The sequence below is a fragment of the Sciurus carolinensis genome, chromosome 4 (genome assembly GCF_902686445.1).
Source record: "Sciurus carolinensis chromosome 4, mSciCar1.2, whole genome shotgun sequence".
In the NCBI taxonomy this organism is placed as follows: Eukaryota; Metazoa; Chordata; class Mammalia; order Rodentia; family Sciuridae; genus Sciurus; species Sciurus carolinensis.
The window spans coordinates 8735121-8754793 of record NC_062216.1 but is presented as its reverse complement, the minus strand read 5'-3'; the positions used below and the strand labels follow the sequence as shown (position 1 = coordinate 8754793).

Genomic DNA, 19673 nt, shown 5'->3' with positions numbered 1-19673 from the left:
GAGCATCGGGGAGGGGGAGCTCTGTGGTACAGATGTCTTACCCACTGCTTCTCTTGCTTTGTAGTTGATTAGTCAGATCTTCAATTAAAGGAAGAGAGAATCATTTTTAAAATGTTTGCAGAAATCTTCATTTCTTAAAACTCAATAAACACGTATTCTTGTGCCTGTGTTGGGATCCAGGCCAGTGGTCTCCACTTGGCTGCCTTCTCCTCTTGCTCAGCACAACCTGGGGCAAAGGGGGCTAAATATTTAGGCCTGGATTCTGACTGCTCTCCTGTTGGAGTTGTGGTCTTGATCATGCCATTTAGGGTCATTATGCCTGTTGTCCTTAACGTAAAATAGGTGTAATAAAATACCCCCCTACTGGCTCATTGGGAGGATCAAGTCGGTACGAGAGCCACTTAGAACTGCACCTCACACAGTGAGTGCTGCTTGCCCCTCTTGATATTGTCATTTTGGGGCCTTTATAATCAAGTGAGAATTTGAAGATCCTCGTATAGCAATCTTAGCACAGAACTTATCTCGACTTTGATGCGTTCCTCCCCAATCTTCTTTTCTAATTTTGGTAAAATATATGTAACATAAAATTTACCAACTTGGTCATTTTTATAGTTTGGGAGTCCAGTAGTTCACCCCTTAGCCTTCACTTTACTTTCCATGGTTTTAGTTATTCTTGATCAAACACAGTCCAAAAATATAAAATGGAAGATTCCAGATATAAATACTTCATGGATTTGATGCCGTGTGCTGCTCTGGGGGTCATGATGAAGTCTTATGCTGTTCTGTTGCACCACTGTCCTGCCTGGACATGTGTCATTCACCCCTTTGTCCAGCGTATTCACACCGTATATGCTACCCACCCATTAGTCACTCACGAACTGTTATGTTTATCGGATTAACTATCTCAGTGTCACACTGCTTGTGTTCATGTAACCCTTGTTTTACCTCATACTGGCCCCCAAGCACAAGAGTAGTTATATTGGTAGTTCTATTATGGTATATTGTTATAATTGTTCCATTTTAATTATTTTTATTGTAAATCTCCTACTGTGCCTAATTTATAAGTCAAACTTTATCATAGGTAAAGTATATATGGACAAAATGTAGTCTCTACAGTATTCAGTACTATTCAAGATCTCAGGCATCCATTGGTGGTCTGGGAGTGCATCCCCCACCAACTAGGGAAGAACGACTGTGTTAAGTGCATTCATATAGACATTGCGACCGCCATCCATCTCCAGAACCTGTTTCATCTTGCAAATCTGAAACTTTGTCACCATTAAACACAGACTCAGGCACCCTCTCCCACCCCGTGACAGCCATACTTCCCAATCTTTTGTAATAGTCTTACCCACGCCTGATTTGACAGTATATTTAAAAATAACTTCCTTTTATTGAGTTTTCTCCTAATGCATTTAAATTAATTTTAATACAAACAGCTGAACATCCTTGCTCCCAGTTGTGTGTCTCAGTTGTACCCACTTTCCAATGTCCAACTAGATGCTCTCCCTCTATGGAACCTTCCTGTCCTCTTCCTTTCTAAACTTCCAGATGGCTTTTCCGTATCTCTCCCATGGCACCTACACTTTTTACCTTTCGTTGTTTGTGTTTTCCTGAGTCTCCTGAGCAGGCTCTGCACATCATGTGTCTTTGAATTTCTTATATTGCTGTCCTAGTAGGGTGCATATAGCCAGGACCTGAGGCTCACATCTGTTAAACTCCTGTATTGTTAGACTGGGATGGAGAGAATGAGCACAAAAAATAAGGTATTACAGTTGGTATTGTAGTTAACACAACCTGTGTGTGTGCATGTGTGTGTGTGTGTGTATCCATGTCCGTGTGTGCACACATAATGCAATCCTCATGGTGTGCCTTTTTGGCATTTTTATAATAACTGCTGTGTGGACCAGGGGCCTGAGATACAGAGAAGTTGAGTAATTCCTCCAAGTCAACATTCCGACTGCACCGCCAATGCTCTTCGTATGGTTTCCCAGCACTTCACGGCTGGAACCATTTGGCATGTTCCTCAGGATGTATCTTTGGGCTCCTAAATTAATTACTGGCTATCCTCAAAGAGTTACTAATGAAGACTAAAAGATTCCCAGTATCAATCTAATTACGCTGAACTTAGATCTATAGAAAGCCATTGGTGGCGTAAGTTAGTGGTTACCCTTAACATGGGTGTTTCTGTAGGGGAGCATGAGACTGTGGAGCCAACGGCCAGGTTGGTGGAACCATGGCTCAAACCTGTTGGGCTTTGCTACCTATTACAAGGCCTGATGTAAGCAAATGACTCTAACCTCATTGAGGCTTTGTTTCTTCATCTGTAAAATGAACGCAATATAGCATACTATGAAGATTTAATAGATAATGTTTATGAAAGTTTTTGCTTAGGACCTCGTTTCCTTCTGAAGTTGAACTAATTATAGGCCAAGGCACATAGCCTAATGAACATTCCCCATGTTTGTTTTGGACTATCTGGACGCCCTTCAAGGTGAAGTCACCAAGATTGAGAGACTCAGGGGTCATGGGAGGCTACAGCAGAGCTTAGCTTCAAGAGCGCCGAGAACTCCTTTCCCCAGAAGTCCTCTCGGAGCAGGCAGGTGCTCCTCTTGCACGCCCTTCTCCTGGAATCATCGCTTCATGCTGAATATTCCATTTACGATTCCTGTCCACCTGGGTCATGAGCTCCTCAGGTGAGGAACCATCTTCCTCATTGTTGTGTTAGCTGCACCCAAGAGTGGGCCCAGAGGTCACGCCAGTGCTCACTGGGAGCGAAGCCCTCCTCTGTGCGATCATGCTGCAACTCCACCCTGAAGTGGCATGAGGAGGAGTTGTGGTTTCCCCTTTTCAATTCTACTGAATCAATTAGAGCCATGTTTTTCAACCTTGCAAAGGTTGTAACCACTCTTAGACATTTCCTTCTTGTGTCCCTCAGCCCCTTCCATTAAATTTTATGTCACAGATATTACTATGCATCAGTTTATGTGCTGTGACCCTTCAAAGGGTCACAACCATCTTAACATGCAGATTGATTTTGAGCCCCAAGAACCAATTTTTGCCCTTTTGGAAGTGACAGCACCATCCCTGGGAATACCTGAATTAGACTACAGTGGATGAATTGCTAAAATCAATTTGTTTGATCCTGTGCAGATTTTCTGAGGAGCATCTATTTGATATTTACAGAGTCAGTTATGAACTTATGGCACTGTGGTTGCTGATCTGGTTGACATGCTTTTGGGATAAGGCTGTTAGATTGTTTTTTTTTTTCTCCCTTTTGTTTCTTTGTTTGTTTGGTACAAATCAGTGATGCTTTTGGTATTGAATAGATAGGCAAAACCAAGACATTTTCCAGACCACTAACAGTAATTCCATGTGGAGCTAAGTTATGAACAAATCCTAAGCCTTGGCTCTTAGTTCTATTCTTCTTAAAAAATATTTAAACTGAGCAAGTAATTCTATTAATGAATTTAAACACCTACATAAGGCACAGCCATTTTTCCCAGATGATCCTTCTATATCATTACAAATGGAATATTTGTGAGTACTGTGCCATCAAGTTGGAAGAATATGCAGCTACCACATAGACTTCAAAAGCAGCTGCTGTGTGGTTTTGGTGCAGAATGAACGTGCAGTTTCCATTGTCTTGGATGGCTTGAAGCAGCTCTCCTGGGTGCCCTGCAGGCAGCCATGATGTTGGTAATGGGGGCTCCAATAGGTGCCTTTTCTTGTTCATGATGAATATGAAAAAATATCAGACTTGACTTTAAAGATATTTCTGTTATCATGATTTCAGGGGTTCTCAACTGTCTTCTAAGTTGGTATGAAACAAGGACACTTTCAGGAAAAACCAACCCTCAGTGATGTACCCAGGGAAGCCCATCTAGAGCAGTTGTGCTCCTCCGGTTGCATCATCCCAGGCCCTGCCTTTTTGACAGTGTCTGGCTGTTGATCGTGAGCCATTGTGGGTGGTTCTCCAGCCACTCTTGGCATATGGTACTAATAATACATAGCTTAGATTCTAGTGATGATGGATAGATCTGATGGCTACCAGGAAGTCCCCAAAGTGCTCTCCCTTATTCACCTGCTAGTGGATGGTCACTACCATGCTCTGAGATAGATGGGGCAGTATTAGAATCCCTGCTTTACAGATGAGCACCTTGTGACTAAGAGAGGTGAAGTGGTTTCTCTGGCAGTTTGTGCCCTCAAATTTATGTCTTCTGACTGCAAGTCAGTGTCCATTGACCTGTCCCACAGTGCCCTGAGACTTAGCCTTCTCAAGAGCTACCATGGAGGAGTGAATAGGCCCTAAGAGGCACAAGTTGGACCAGGTGTATGAGACAGATTTGATTAAAAAAGGCAGACGTTTCTAGCAGTTAGGATCGTCCAACAGTGGCACGCACTCCTGTGGCATGTGGCGTATTAGTATCATATGCCCTGTCCAGAAATGGTCATCTGTATGTCTCAGAGGGGTGAAAGACAACATGGCATTTAGCTAGGTGACCTTTTGGGACACTTAGAATTCTGAGATCTTATTTAAAAAATCATCTGTGAGTTTCCTCTGCCTCGTATCTCAAGCACCCAGATTCGTGTCCCCTTTCCAGCTCCGCGTCAGCAGTGCCATAGAGGTCTGTGAGAGTGTCCGCACCCAGGCCTGGCCCCAGATCCACTGCCTCGGAATCCCAGGGGGGTCAAGGGGCAGGTGTGAAAGTACCTTTCAAAACATTTCACAAGCAATTCTAAGGCACAGAGTTGTTCAAACACCCTTATCCTGTGGCCCACTGAAACAGGGTACACACGCCTCACTTCAGATGCAGTGATGAGTCAGTAGCCTCAAGGAGACGCTCTCTCAGGGTGCACTACCTTTGTTCGTGCTCAGCAGGTCTTTAGGCACAACTGTACTTGTCCTCTCGGCAGCAAGGGTGCTGCCGTCCGCACTGAGCAGGTTGGTTTGGCTAACATCTCGTCCTGCCCGCCTGTGTCATGGTAGGGCGAGAGCTGGTGCTAGTCTGGACAACAGACGTCAGTCAGCCTCCCACATGGATCCTTCGTGTGCTTCACGTTCTGGAAAGAACAGTTCAATGGGGTGAAGACCAGCCTCTATAATCAGCAGGCTGCATACCTGTGGGCTGCTCACTCCTGTGCTAGTTACCTGTCTTTTCCTGCTAGTTACCTTGGTAGCACTGGGAAACCTCTTGTGGCACCAAGACTCAATAGTTACATTTGATTGCTTTCTTGAGGAATTTTCTCATCAAGTGTTCAACTGTGTCTGTAGCCCTTCTCTGAGGGAATATTCACTGAGTGATACATCCATACAAAACATATACCAGAGAATTCTTAATTCCCCACCATGTCTCCCCATGGTGGACCAAAAAAAGAAAAAAAATACAATTGCTCTCACAGTATTTTTCTTACTTTTCACTGAATAGGATGCTTTTTAAAGCTTACATTTCTCGTTGGACACTTTAAGTGACTGATGAGACAAAAGAAAAAAAGCCAAGATAAAATGACAGTATAGACACTCCTCAAATCCTATAATGAACTCCACAGGGCATCCAATTTTGATGTATTAGGATTTTTTTTATAATGAGTACATTGTTGGAAATCACATTTTCTATCTGCAGGAGCTGGAGATGAAACTGAGCTGACATCTTACCTCTTTGTAGTTAATTAGCAAGAGAAAAGTAGTGTTTTGAATCTTCTATGGGAAGGGGAGTTCTATTCACCCACCCTCTCCCCTCTTCTCCCTTCAGACACCTGGATCTTTTTGTGTGCTCTTTGATTTGGTTTAGCGATTTGGATGAGTCTGGTTGGCCAGGAAAAGATGAGGGCGTTGAAGAATGGTTATTATTTTATGAAAAAAAGTCAATGGTAGCTCACTTCTCCCCTCTGTCTGGCCTGCAGGATAAACTAGATCAGGTCTTTTTATGTGAAAGATCAGTTCCTTCCCTGAATGGGCACTATAGGCAGCACCTATGGGACAAGAGATGTTTGTGGTCACCACAATGGCCTTCTTCATCACCCTTGGCTCCCCAACACTTGGCCCAGTGTGTGTAACTTAGTAGGCATTCAGTAAGTTTTCATAGATCCACGAATAGCTGAAGCACCCTGTGGCCCCACACAGTGAGCGGTGTTATGGCCTTCGCTGTGTCTGATATCTTCCTCTGGGTGGTAGCTGTGCCTGTTTCAGGGTGCATTGTGAGGTCTGCATGGACTTCAGAGGAGAGGGGTGCAGTACAGTGTGCATATGTGATTCCCCCTGGGCCTGGTCGTCTGGCAGGTGAGCAGGCGAGGGTCCACATGGAGGCCAGGACCCCGTCCAGATGAAGGCTGAATGAGCAGTGAGAAGGTCGGTTACATATCCTCCCATCCTGACATTTTTATTAACGGTCTGTTGTGTGCCCAGTCCTGGGGACAGCAAAGAAGAGCTGCTGTCAGGGTTCCTTGCTCCAGGTCTCGCTGTGTGGGACACGAAGCAGGAGCTTGAAACAGAAAGCTTCCTAGTTTTCCCTGCAGAGAGCTCATTCCTGGGGGTTAAGGATCTGGGAGGTTGGGCCCGGGGTTGGGAGACAACCTCTTTGTTTGAGTCCCCTCTGTTCTCCAGATTCTGGACACTGCCTAGCACCATCTTCTGTCCTCACAGTCACTTTGTGAGTGACCTCGAGGACGTGACTCCATGGAGGACCCTGACTCTAAGCAAAGCCAGTCCCATCAAATCACATGGACTGGGCTTTCCTCTGGCCTTCCACCTCTTCTGAAGGTTCCAGGCTCAGAAGGCTTCCTGAAGGAGGCAGGGCTGGAGGGGCCTCAGGAGCAGGGCCAGGCCTGGGCTGCAGTTGGCTGGAGAGAGGCTCTGTGGGCCGGGGGGTGAAGGAGGGGTACAGGTTCACAGGAACCTGGGTCAGGTAGGGTGTGGGGACCTGAGGCAGAGGTGGCACCAGTGCTGGAGGTGTGGAAAAGACAGCAGGTCATGGGGCACTGTGGACTCTTGTTCTGGGTCACCTCAGTTGCTCTTGAGCTCTTTGCCTTAGTTTTCCCAGCTGTGAAGTGGGCATCATAACATCCCTCTTGGTCGCCTCTAGGGTTTGTGGACCCAAACACACCTGTACAGCTTCCTGCTTCTGCCGATGGTAGCTGGCACTCAGAGATGGGCAGCTGAGAAATGCTCCTTGCCTTCCCCTCTGCTTCCTCCCCTCTCCTCCTCATTCTTCCCCTCTCCAGCCTTCCTTTCTGTTTCCTTTCCTAAGGCCATGGGGGCTCCCTATGCTCCTGATCATGGAGACAGTGAGCACTGGGATGTGGGGAGCAGAGTGGAGGGCTGGCCCCTTAAGAGGTCCGTGGGCTGTCTTAGCCAGTGGTTTCCAACCTGCACCACTTCTAAGATCACCCCGGGAAAACTATAAGAATACAGATTCCCAGACTCAAGACATTATGAGTTCATAGGAATGGCAGTAATAAATTCTAAGCGTGCTATTATTAAAAAGCTAATGTCGAGCTGGGCATGGTGGTGCATGCCTATAATCCCAGCGACTCTGGAGACTGAGGCAGAAGGATTGCAAATTCAAGGTCAGTCACAGCAATTTAGTAAGATCCTGTCTCAAAGTAAAAACTAAAAAGGAGCATCCCTGGGTTCCGTAACTATTACCAAAAAAAAAAAAAAAAAAGTCAACGTGGGTGGAGTCCTAGTGTGTGAAGCCCCACACTGCTCTCAGTGCTTCCCAGGGGTTACTGAACCCACCATCAGAGGCTTTCTCTGTGACAAGTACTACTAATGTCCCCATTTGCAGATAAGGAAGTCAGGAAGTCAAAGGCCAGAGAGGGAAGAGTTTTGCCGAGGCCTCCCTACTGCCAGGTGGCCAGGATGCCTGTCTGGGTACCGGGGCTCCCGAACTGGCCTCCTAAGCAAGTCTGTGGTCTGGATGGCGCCTGGCAGCCCATGCCTACGGCTCCCCAGGATCCCTCCTTGTGTACTTGTCTTGGAAGGAGTGGCCGCCCCTCCCCAGCCTCTGTATTCCTTCGCCTTCCTGTGGATCCATGGGGTCAGGCAGCAGAGTAAGGTGCTCAGAGAGGGAGCTCGCGCTTTCCATCTTTCCTTTTAAGATATTTTGGCACAACAGTGTGCAGGCACCTGGGCTGCTGCTGTGATTGCTAACGAGCGTGCTTGCCCATCACATCTGTCATGCTATTTGCACGATGTAATGTGAAGACGCAGCTCGAAATATCTTTAAGATATGGCCTTTTATCTCTGGAAGCACAAGACGGTATTTGCAGATCGGCCTCTGGAATGAAATGAGCCTGTCACGTTGGCTGGCTCCTGCGAAGCGCGGGCCTTTCCATAAGTGGTTGCGAGTCCCTTAATCCTTTTGATCATTTGCACTGTGTATTTTTACACAGGTTCTTTCACTTTGAGAAATAAAGTAAAGAAACTTAAAGGTGAGTTTGGCAAGGGCATTTCTGCACTGTTTGTCAATGCAAATGGACCTTGAATTTGAATGATCTTGGTTTCTCTTAAACAACCAGGCATCTTTAAACCTCTCCAAAAATAGCATCTGAGTCTGCGGCAATTGTGTCTGCAAGTGTTGTCTGGTGAGTGGGAAACTTTCCTGACCCCATATTGCTGTTGCAAAAGAAGAGACTAATCCTGGAAAATATTTTTGATAGCCGGGGTGTCAGCTGCTACCCTGCTGTGATTTCTTATCGAGGCCACTGCTGTGTGACGTTTGCATGCTCTTAGTGACCCTGGGTTCCTCCATTCTGATGGGGCTTGGGGTCATAGAGTGGGATCCAAGCTTCCTCTTGGCTTGAGACCTGGTTGGCATGTGGCTGTATCTGCCACTTACCTGCTGTGCGATGTTGTGTGAGAAAGCTTGTGAACAGACCTGTTTCCTCATTCGTAAGACGGGACCATGTCTTTCTTGCCCACTTGTGAGCAGAATGTGTCCCCCTGCTTCATGGCAGCATTGTTCATGGTAGCTGAAAGGTGAAGGCACCCCACGTGTACCTTGATGAGTGAGTGGATGGGCAATGTGGCACGCACACACACGCACACACTAAAATATCAGGAAGGAAATTCTGACATCTGGATGAACCTTGAGGACATTACACCAAGTGAAATAAGTGCATCACAAAAAGAAACACCCCACGAGTCCACTCTGTATGAGGTACCTGGAGCCGACGAATTCATGGAGATAGAAAGTAGGATGGAGTTGCCAGGACTGGGAGAGGGGAGGGAGCCTTGATGCCCAGGGGCGTGGTCTTGTCGGGTGAAGAGGAGTAGAGTTATGCGTGTGGTGGTGGCCGCCTGACCATGAGCCTATTGAACCCCACTGAGCTGCACACTTGAAAACGGCTCAGATTTTATGTGGTAAACATTATGTTATTTGCACTTTCTCACAATAGAGGAACCTTACTGTGAGCACTGAGTGGCACCAAGTAGGCCGAGTGCCCCCAGGCCGTCGGAGTTGCAGGACGGCAGCTCTCCCTGTGGTGAGCACGCGTGTTTGGATGGTGGCAGCAGTTCATCTCACAGCTGTCCCATGATGCATTTTCCTCCCGTTTGACTTCTGTATCTCTCGCAGTTCTCCGCCCTCATGAGAACCGTGGTTTGAGTGGTTTTGAGTGTTCTTATACACCTTTTCTGTTACCTGGCATGTACCTTAGAGGTTTCCTGGATCATTCGTGAAGGGGACACCTGTGTGGCTCGTGCCACGTGTGCCAGTGGGCTCTCATAGGATGTAGGGACTTTTCCCTGTCATTGGCCAGAAAGGGCACCCGTTCCACTGTGTCCCTAACAATACCAGCATGCTTTTAAGGGGCCATATAAACTGTAGTAAATAAGAGACGGTATGCTAGTGTTTAAATACGCACTTACTTGTTCTCATTTGATCACTAAAGATGTTGGGCATTTTGCATATCTCGATATACATTTATTCCTTCCTATTCGAATAGCCTGCTTATAGCTTTTGCTTATATTTCTTGTGTGACTTCAATGCTTTTCATACCAAATACATCTGTCATTTTTATAACATACTGTTACTACCATTTTTAATATTCAGAATCTTCATGCTTATGTAGTTAAATCACTCATTTAATACTTCAAATGACAAAATAAGATTTTAAAGTAGATCAAAAGTGGTTTTATAATAACTTGATTATTATACCTGCTGAATCTTCTTCCTATGCTCTCTTGTCATTTTTTTCTGATCTGTTAGTATAAAATCTACTTAGATGCTAACTTAAATGACTATGGTATTTTAATTAAAATTATATGGAATGACCAACTAATAATAGAACATCAACATAATAACCAATTATAACTCAACATAAATAGGGTATGGCAAAAATTAGAGCAAAGAAGAAATGAAATTTACTAATAAACATGAAGCTTATTTTTTAACTCACTAATAATTAAATTCATTATAACTGAAACAATAGAATACTGACTTCTAGCTATAAATTGCTAAAGATTAAAAGCATCTAACAGTGAGTGAATCTGACTCTTAAATATGCTGCTAATGGAGAAAGAAAATTGGGTCAACTTTATTGAAAAACAGTTTGTCACTAGCCATCAAGAAATTTTAAAATGTTGATAAACGCTGATTTAGAAATTCCACTTATATAACTATGACTCGTGGCAGCCTCAGAAGTGTGGAAAAATATTTACATTCAGGGATAAAAATAGGATTCCGTCTGAATGCCCAATGACAGGGAATGATTGACTAAGTAATCGGACAACCATCTGACGGAGTGTTATGTAGTCATTCCAAGTGGTGTTTTCTGAAAATCTCGGTGGCATGGGGAAATGTTCGCAGTACCCGGTAAGTGGGGAAGCCTGCTATCACGATACGCTGGAGGGAGCTGCCTGTGCGTGTGCCTGCGCATGTGCACTTGGATGCCTCCAGAAAGGGATGCTTGAGAAGAATTTGTAGTGCTTACATGGCAGGAGTAGGGGCGGTTTTTATATTATCTTTTTGTGCTTCTGCCATATTTTTTAAGTGTCATCTCACTTGAAATCATTGTATGTACAATCAGACAGAAATTATATATTATAAAGTTAAAGATTATGAATAGATTTCTTCCCTTCTCTGGACGTTTGTCCCAGTGTTCACCTAGCTTTTGCTCTCCTGGGATGTGCTGAGTAGCACCCTGGACAAGAAGTCAGAGGGTTTTTTGTTTTGTTTTTGTTTTTTGTTTTTAGGTTATGGCACAAAAATTTACTGGCTCTGTGACCTCAGGCAAATCAACCTGACTTGTAGCTCAGCTTTCTGGTTTGTGAAATGGGGATTTCTCCCTTCTCTTCCTCTGGCATCGATGGTTACAAGGATGAAAGTGGACAAACCAGCACATGTGAAACCCTGGCAAACTAAGGCGCAAGTTCAGGTGTCCCCAGACCCCCCATGTAGGGCCATCGGAGCTCACTGAAAGCTGTTCCACTCCATTTAGGATTTATTACAGGGAACAAACACAACTCAAAATCAGATGAGAGGTGGGGGGTGGGCAGTGTCTGGAGGGTTCCCAGTGCTTCTGGTCTCCTCTCCTGTGGAGCCTGGATGTGTTAACCTTGGTAACCACTTCTGACAGCATGCACAGAGCAGTGCCCACCAGAGAAACTTGCCACATCTTTGGTGTGCAGAGTTTTTATTGTGGCTCCACTGTACAGGCAGGATGGACGGACTGATTGCCCACATGGTTCAGCTCAGGCTCCAGTTTGACTAATAACATGTCATCCAAAGCCCCCACCTACTTTACACAGCTGTTGCTTTCAGCATGGTCAGCCTCAGCCCAAGCCAGAGTGGCCAACCCCATTCCTGTCTGCTATCAGAGAGTACATAAGTTATCTCCCAGCTGCCAAGGGGAAAGGCCACACTGTTTGGACAAAGTCAATTCGTTACATATGAGGTGACAGAAAAGAGACAGAAAAGAAATCTAAATACAGAGTTGATAACATTAGGGGGTCTGTTTTTTAACAAGTTCTAAGGCTATACAGTAAGGAGGCCATGAACTCCCTGGTTGTGAATGATTCCTCACTTCCCTGATCCCTGAAGCCTTCCGGAACAGCTCTGAGAATAAGCCTGCACCCAATGGGTCTTCCAAAGACATTGCTGCAGTCGTTATTTACCAGAGAGAGGAACTGGGCTGAGAAAACACTTGCCACTGCTGTTTATTTGAATCCAGTCCTTGCTCCATTGTGCGCCTGATTTACCACGTATGGCGTGGGCCAAGGTAAAAATAAGTTGGCTCGTTCCCCTTTGCAGGGTTTACAGTCTTAAGCATTATGTCAGGCTGGGTCTATAGGATTTCATAAGAGTGAGATTAGAAAAATGAAAATCCAAGTTCATTTTTCATAGACTTAAAGATATTAGGAGAGCACAATAAAGAAATCACAGTCCCAGGAAGCTCACTGGAGTGCAGCCGTGTGCTCCCGTGGGAAAAGAGCCAGCCACAGCGGCTCGGATGAGGCAGTTCAAGTCCACTTGTGCTTCTGCTCCTCCTTCAGAGGGAATCATTTCAGCCTCCGTCTGTTGGTTTCTTGAGAACAAATAATTTGCAATAAATTGATGTTGTCAGTACATTTTGATGGTATGTTCTATTTCTTTCCAGAAAAAACTGGCCATGCAGAAGTCGTCCGGGTTGTGTACCAGCCAGAATACATCAGCTTTGAGGAACTGCTCAAGGTCTTCTGGGAGAATCACGACCCGACCCAAGGTAGAGTGATGAGTGAGCCAGTATTTAATTATCTTACTAATTACAGCTGGGATAATTAGTGTTTGAGCTGCATGGAAGAGATGAACCTTGAAATCACACAGGAGCTCAAGAATATGATTGCAGACATTTATTGACGGAGAAGAGGAGGGGCTGGGGAGAAAAAGGGTGAGAGAATAAAGGCGCAGCCACATTCGGCGCCCCTCCCCCCTTACAGCTGTCAGGGGTGGGAAAATTCCCACAGAGAAAGACGCCAGACAATGGAGATCCGTTCACCTTTGATTATTGCATTATTCCTCCTTAATGCAGTCTTTTGTCTACAAAATTAAAGTGTCTTTCCAGCAGCTCCAAAGTTTTCCTGATTTATGCTTCCTTCATTTCTCTGAGTTTAGCCTTTCTCATCTTTTGACGTTATCAGGTTTGTTCTCTAAGAAAATGTCTGGGGTGATTACAGAAAGAAAAATGTAAAGGTAAAATGCTATATTCAGTAGAACCACAATGCTTGGGTTATTTAAATATTTCATTTGTCTTTCTTAGAATTTGTTACGTGGAAATGTTAATATATTTAGACTATAAACAAAAGTGGCCAGAAATTTTATTTGAATGCACACACAAATGGAAGATCCCATGTTGGCAAATACCGTAATGTTCGGTGAGGAAGCAATTTCCAGGCTGCATCCTCAACCTAGCCAGCGCTGCTTTGCCAACATGGTGGTCTGATGTCATGGAGCTGTGAACTGAAAAGTCCTATACAGGCACTGTGATTGTTCACAGACCCTCTTCATTCAGCAGTCTGTCTCCCTAACAAATCACTTCCTTTGGGGTCAGGGGTTTGTGTCGTGGGTAGACCAGGTTCACTGTTTCCTGACGAGGCAATGTGTTTTTTCCAAAGGGCTTGCGCTTGAAGTGGAATCTTAACAAGCACAGTTGGCAGGTCCTGAGTGCTGCTTCTGAGAACCATCCAATGCCAGGGTGATCTGCCAAATGGCAAAGGTCACAGCAAAGGCCAGTGCAGGGAGTGATAGCTCCAGCCAGGTCAGATGGGTCTGGGAAGCAGGCAAATCCACCAGGTGGCTCAAGGCCAGAGGTCTGAGCTAGGAAGGAGTCGGGGGCAGGTTGGCATGGCAACGCTCTCTGTTTGACTTGGTGGAGGGTCCCTGGTGGGACAGGGATGAGGTGTGAGGCAGGGTAGACTGAAGACTTCAATCAGAAGGGGCAGGTATGACCCTTGTTTGGACCACTGAGCTCTCATAGCATACAAGCCTGAGGGCTTGGGCGGGAAGCTCTGACTGTTGGGTGTCACAGTAGTGCGGCGATGGCCAAGGACTTTCGCTGATAAGCCTTCCATCAGATGGGGTGGACATTCAGCCATTTGGCTCTCAGAGCCCTGGGTCCCAGCAGGATGCTGAGAGCTCCAAAATTATCAGTGGACACTTGCCTGAGAGCCCAGACAAGACTGAGCCTGTGAGGCTGCTGCAGGCGGAGTCCCCGTCCTGGGACCTGGCCTACTACAATGCCGTGTCCTGGTAGAACCTCCTGAGACTTTGCCTCAGCAGAATTCCAGACAAGATGAAGCCTGTCATCGACTTCTCTGCCCTTGCTTCTCTTAATCTCTTCCCGCTTTATCATGTCTTTCTCAGGACCAGCAGGTAATAGGTTGCTAGTCCCGGCCCCTGAACCCTGGGGGAAAGCCTACCTCAACCAGAGCCTCAAAGAACCTCCTGTTCTCCCCGCCCCGCACATCACCTTGGCTCCAACTTGCCCAGTCTTCATCCAGCCACCTTCTCGAAGATCTCGTTTGCTGTCTGTATTCATTTGGTGGAGCCACCATAACAAAGTGCCACAGATGGGGTAGCTTCAACAACAGACACTTGTTTCTTACAGTTCTGGAGACTAGAAGTCCATGGTCGAGTGGCAGCAGCCTCTCTCCTGGGCGTACAAGTGGCCATCCTCTCCTGGTGTCCTTATGTGGCTTTTCATCTGTGTGTGTCTCCCCTTAATATCTTCTTATAAGGACACTGGTTATGATCTTGTTTTACCTTATTTACCTCTTTAAAAACATTATCAAACTATAAACACAGTCCCATTCTGTGGCAGTGTAGTTTAGGACTTGACACAGGGATTTGAGGGATTAAACCCATAACAACACAGTCTAGTGATATAGTGGCTTTTATTTGGAGTTTCACCACAGACTCGTAAGTGGGAAGATTCTAGTGGTCATCTGACTGAAGGTCACAGGCTTTACCTCAGTACTCCCTATTGTTGTCATAACTGCTTCCTGGGTAGCCAGTGTGGTAGGCCATCGTAGCCATCTCTCTGGATCTTGTAAGGCTCCTCTTGACCCTTCTGGAGACAGGCCAGGTTTCACTGGTCCAAGGGGTGGGTTCATGACCCAGGCCTGACCAGTCACAGTACACAACAGACCCAAGTGATGGACTTGTGACCCAAGCAGAGCCAACCAGCGTCCTTCCCTGTTTGAGAAGGAATAGTGTTTTCCTTTGCTGAGATGCCAGGGCATGGGTAGACCTGCCTACAGGAGAAGTAAGGAAAATGAGCGGAGACTCAGAGACGAGAGACGGGCAGAGGCCCTCCAGGAGGCTCTGGGGGCCCTAAGAAGCAGAGGTCCTGCCCACCCCTGCCCTGCCTCTCAGAGGTCTCCTTGTGGCCTGCCAGGATCTGAGAACTGCCATGATGTGCTCCCTGCTTGTTTTTCTTTAGCTGGGTTTTTAAATTACTGTTGCTTGCAATAACAAAAATCTGAACTCATCCGTTCATTCAACTTAATTACTGTGTTCATTATATTGGTATCTAGATAGCCTTATTCATCTGACTCTGTGTATCAGGAGTATAAACCACTTGGAGAATAGTCTTGCCATCAATTCTCATGTGGGATCAGGGATACTTAAAAAGATACTTCAAGACCTGTTGGTGGTTTGCCTATGGGTTTCCTTGGTAACTCAGAATTTAGAATTAGGGTTCAGGATTTAGGCTATGTGGCCTGAAAACATAGGAGAGTTCCTCTCAATGTCTCTGACTTGCTGTAAGAGTCACTGATAAAGGACATTCATCTTGTGTCCCTCTGCTAGATGGTGCTAAACCACCAAGTGGTCTGGAATATGCAGGAGTAACTTGGTTAATGCACAGGGAAAACAGTTAAACCCCCCCGCCCCGCCTGCCAATAAAACAGTGAAATTCAATGTTCTGAGATCAAATGAATAAACATACATAAGTAAATATAAGACTAGGTAAAAATGTTAAGGAGAAATCACTAAAAGAAGTATATATTAATACTAGAACATTAAAAGGAAAAAAAAAAGTAAATCAGAAGAACTCTAGAGCCAATGGCTTTACTATTCTCCAGGAATCCTGAAGGTCCAAAATGTGTAGTCTCATATCACGCTTCAGAATTTGAAGCTCACTCCCTGAAGGATGCACAGGCAGCAGGAGAGCCTGGCTGTGAGTGAACTTGGACAGCTCTCATCATGTTCCCCAATGAAAAATAGTCTGGTAAAGAAAGCCACCAATAGAGCCGGTGAGGGTGGCGAAAGGTGGTAACCGCCTACTCAAAACATGGGCGTCTCAGAAGAGCTGCATGTTGGATTTAGGCAACTCTAATCTGCAAAGCAAACCCACTCGGGTTTCTTTTCAGAAATGAGAATAAGCAATTCCTAAAACCCCTTGAGGAATGCTCTTGCCTCTGCCAGAATTGCCGGTCAGCAAGGAGACAAAACTCAGTAAAAGTTGAGAAGGCCTTGACCTGATGTGGGGATGAGCCCGGGAGACGCGTGATCCTCCACGGGAATATGACTCAAGAGAAATATATTTTAATTAGCATGTCAGAATACTTCAGGGCCTTATTGATAAAGTAATTAAGAATTTGAAGGGGACACTTAAATTTTTGGTTATAATTCATTGCATTTTGTGGGAGAAGCAGAATCCTAGGATGACATTTGTAAATGTGGGGATTTTAGGTAATGTCAAGGGTCTGACTATGGTAAAATCAGCAGCAGGTTAACCTTAACATTCCCTTTCAATTGAATCAGACCTTCTTGGTATAAACTAGACAAAACTCCGCATGTTCTCCACTGCTACAGGGTACTGAGGCAGCTGTCACCGGGTCTGCCCTATGGGTAGGACAAAGTCCCAGGCATAGCCTGCCAGTTTGAAGGGAGTGAAGTCAGTGAGAGGGAGACTGGGAAATGCAGGTATCTTAAGATACAGGTGGAGCAGAGACCTGTGCGTGAGTTCACGGAGGAGCATGACGAGAGCTGTCCAGGTTCACTCTCAACCAGGCTCTCCTGCTGCCTGTGACCCTCAGGGAGTGAACTTCAAAGGATCAGCTTCAGACACAGCAGCAGATCCAACAGCAGCATTGTATATTTGCTCAGGAAATAATATAGTATTTTGCTTTAATTGGTCAGTTACCTCTACTTTTGCCAGAACATTAAATACCACTGTCAAAGCTCATGTGTTCTGCTCTGGCTCCCCCACCTTGCTCACAGAACAAAGAGCATCCCCTGTGCTTCGGGAGCATGTGCATTCCGGGGCCAGATTCCTACAGTCCACAGGCAACACGGCAGAGCTTGAGATTTAGGAGATTTGGGTTCTCTTCTGTGAAAAAGGAATAATGATAACCATCTGCCCACTTCATGGACTGTCCTAAGAACTAAATAAATAATGTGAAAACGGTGGTCCCATGCAAAAACCAGATAGTGCGGTTCTGGTTTTCTCAGTACGATGCCAGATTTTACGATTTACTCCTGTATTCTCATTGCTCTTGATTTCTTTCTGTGGGAAACATTGTGCCCTCCATCTACTTCCAGTGTGACTTCTCGACTCAGAGAGGCTCTTTGGTACCTTGCGCTGGCTGGAAGGGTGTGGCATTGTTTGGCTGAGGCTCTGCAGTGCTGCTGCAGCCGATGCTGTGCTGAGCCTGGGGGACCCTTCCTCAGGGCTCCTGGGGTTTGCTGCTCTGCCGAGTCAGGTCCCAGCCTCACACCTGGTCTGCAACCTTTGACCTGGCATGCTGTGTGCACGGGTGTCACAGTTCAGCCCTCCTGTCCCTGCGTAGGATACAGGACACAGACTGTGTACTTCAGCCCAAGCCACAGGACACAAAGCAGAGAGTCAGCTTTGTCTGACTTCACACTGTAGATCTAACTTCTCAAGCACAAGCCATTCTGTGTCCCTCAGTCCTGGGCCAGGGATGGACATTTATTAAGCCCTGCTTAGAGATGAGTGTTTTATACTTCTCATTTTCCTGAATCCAGCTCATAGCCCTGTGAAGTAGTATCTTTGTCGTCACCTAACCGAAGAGGAGAACTGAGGTGCCAGAGGACTTGGTCTTGCTTGATATGGCAGCTTGGGCCCCTGCTGTGTCTGAAGCTCATGTCTGCTTTCTTCCCTGATTCTGGGGAGTGCTTCCTGATGAGGAGGACCTCTTCAAAGGAGAATCATGTCAGCTGGGCCCCACGTGACAGTAACTGTACCTTTAGTATCCTCTCTAGAGCAAATACAGTAAAAAGCAAGCATGAATTTCATTCCACTCCAGCTTGAATGCCTATAACCAGCCGCCACAGCCTCCCATAGCTCTGGGAGAGGGGAGTGCTCCCACACAGTGTGTCCCAGCCTCAAGCCACACCTGCTCACAGTGGGATCTACTCAAGCCGGAACACTCGAGTCACTGCTTCGGGAGCAGTGGCCTGTCTGAAGAGGGCTCTGGCTGAGATGGATCCAGGATCAGTTTCCCCATTTGGGTAGTTTGAGAATTCCAGCTGGATATGCAGCCACCTGTGAAGACTCAGGTTCCCAGACTCCTTAGAGCTAGCTATGGCATGTGCCCAAATTCCGACTCCTGGGGCATTTGAGGAAGTGCCACTGCTGGGTCTTAGAGGAATGGCGTCCCTTCGTCTTCCTCCCTTCCCACTGGCTGCAGTGCTGAGCCACGGTGGACCCAAGGACCAAGGAACTGTGAGACAGAAGGATCCAGACTCACCATCCCAGGCTGGCCTCAGCAGGCGAGAATCATCCTGTTTAAACTACTGGTATTTTCATTCATTTTAGGCTCTTTCCCCCGCTTTTTCTCCAGCAGCTAGAGCCATATTCTAACTAACACAGCCTTCAACTATGAACTGATGTGAACCCCCGTCACCCCTCTAAAACTAATTAAAGTGCTCCCCTGATTAAATGTCTTTAGCCAAACCTGTGATGAGTATGAACCTGGGTTAGTGAAGCTGTGGCGTTGAGCCAGGCTGGCTACGCCCCTGCTCAATGGCCACCTGTCATTTCTCCCTTGTCCTTTAGCCACCAGGGCCTCCAGGTGGCTGGATCATTCTGCCTGCTTTAAGCCCTTTGCTGGCTGCCTAGCTTCTTTGGGACAATTTATAGACTCTACAGCTTGGCCGGGATTAATCGTGGACACCTCACTCTCCAACCTCCTCTCAAGCCCAAGCCAGGTGCCCACTTCCTGCTCACTGGGTCTCAGTTCCGGGGCCTTTGCTGTTCCATTCCTAAAAGGCACAAATGCCTTCTTGCCTGGGGCCTGGGGCTGCTGCTCAGTCTGCCCACAGCTCTCGATGGGACCGGCTCCCTCTTGTCCTCTAGGCCTGTTAGGATATCCTGTCCTCTCTGAGGTCTCCCCCTGCCCACCCTTGTAAAAGCCCAGCTCCCTGTCCCCACCCCCAAGTGGCTCTGTATGGCTGTACTCCCTGTCCTTGCCAACACTAACCACAAGTGGAGTCATTTGTCGTTTACTTGTTGTTTTTCATCTCTGTCTCCTCCTCTAGGCGTAAGCTTCATGACAAGTGTTTCTCATGGAGTGAATGGACCTGTTTCTGCACCTGTAAAAGAGTTCCTGCCCCTTAAGTTGTCAGGTGGCAGCAGGGATGCAGGGCGCTGTCCAGAGCATGGTGCCTGGCCTTGGGTAAGCGCCTGGCAGGTGCGGTCTTCCCTCGGCATCCACGGGCATTAGG

General features: G+C 46.5%; 1 protein-coding gene across 5 annotated transcripts in view; it reads left to right on the top strand.

Moving 5' to 3' along the window:
* Window positions 1–19673, top strand: part of Msra (methionine sulfoxide reductase A) — a 336723-nt gene that overhangs the window by 217492 nt on the left and 99558 nt on the right. For all 5 annotated transcript variants that reach the window (XM_047549561.1, XM_047549562.1, XM_047549563.1 and 2 more), the window contains one exon: window positions 12601–12705. In XM_047549561.1, the coding sequence (XP_047405517.1) occupies window positions 12601–12705 (105 nt within the window). The remainder of the gene's footprint in view (window positions 1–12600; window positions 12706–19673) is intronic.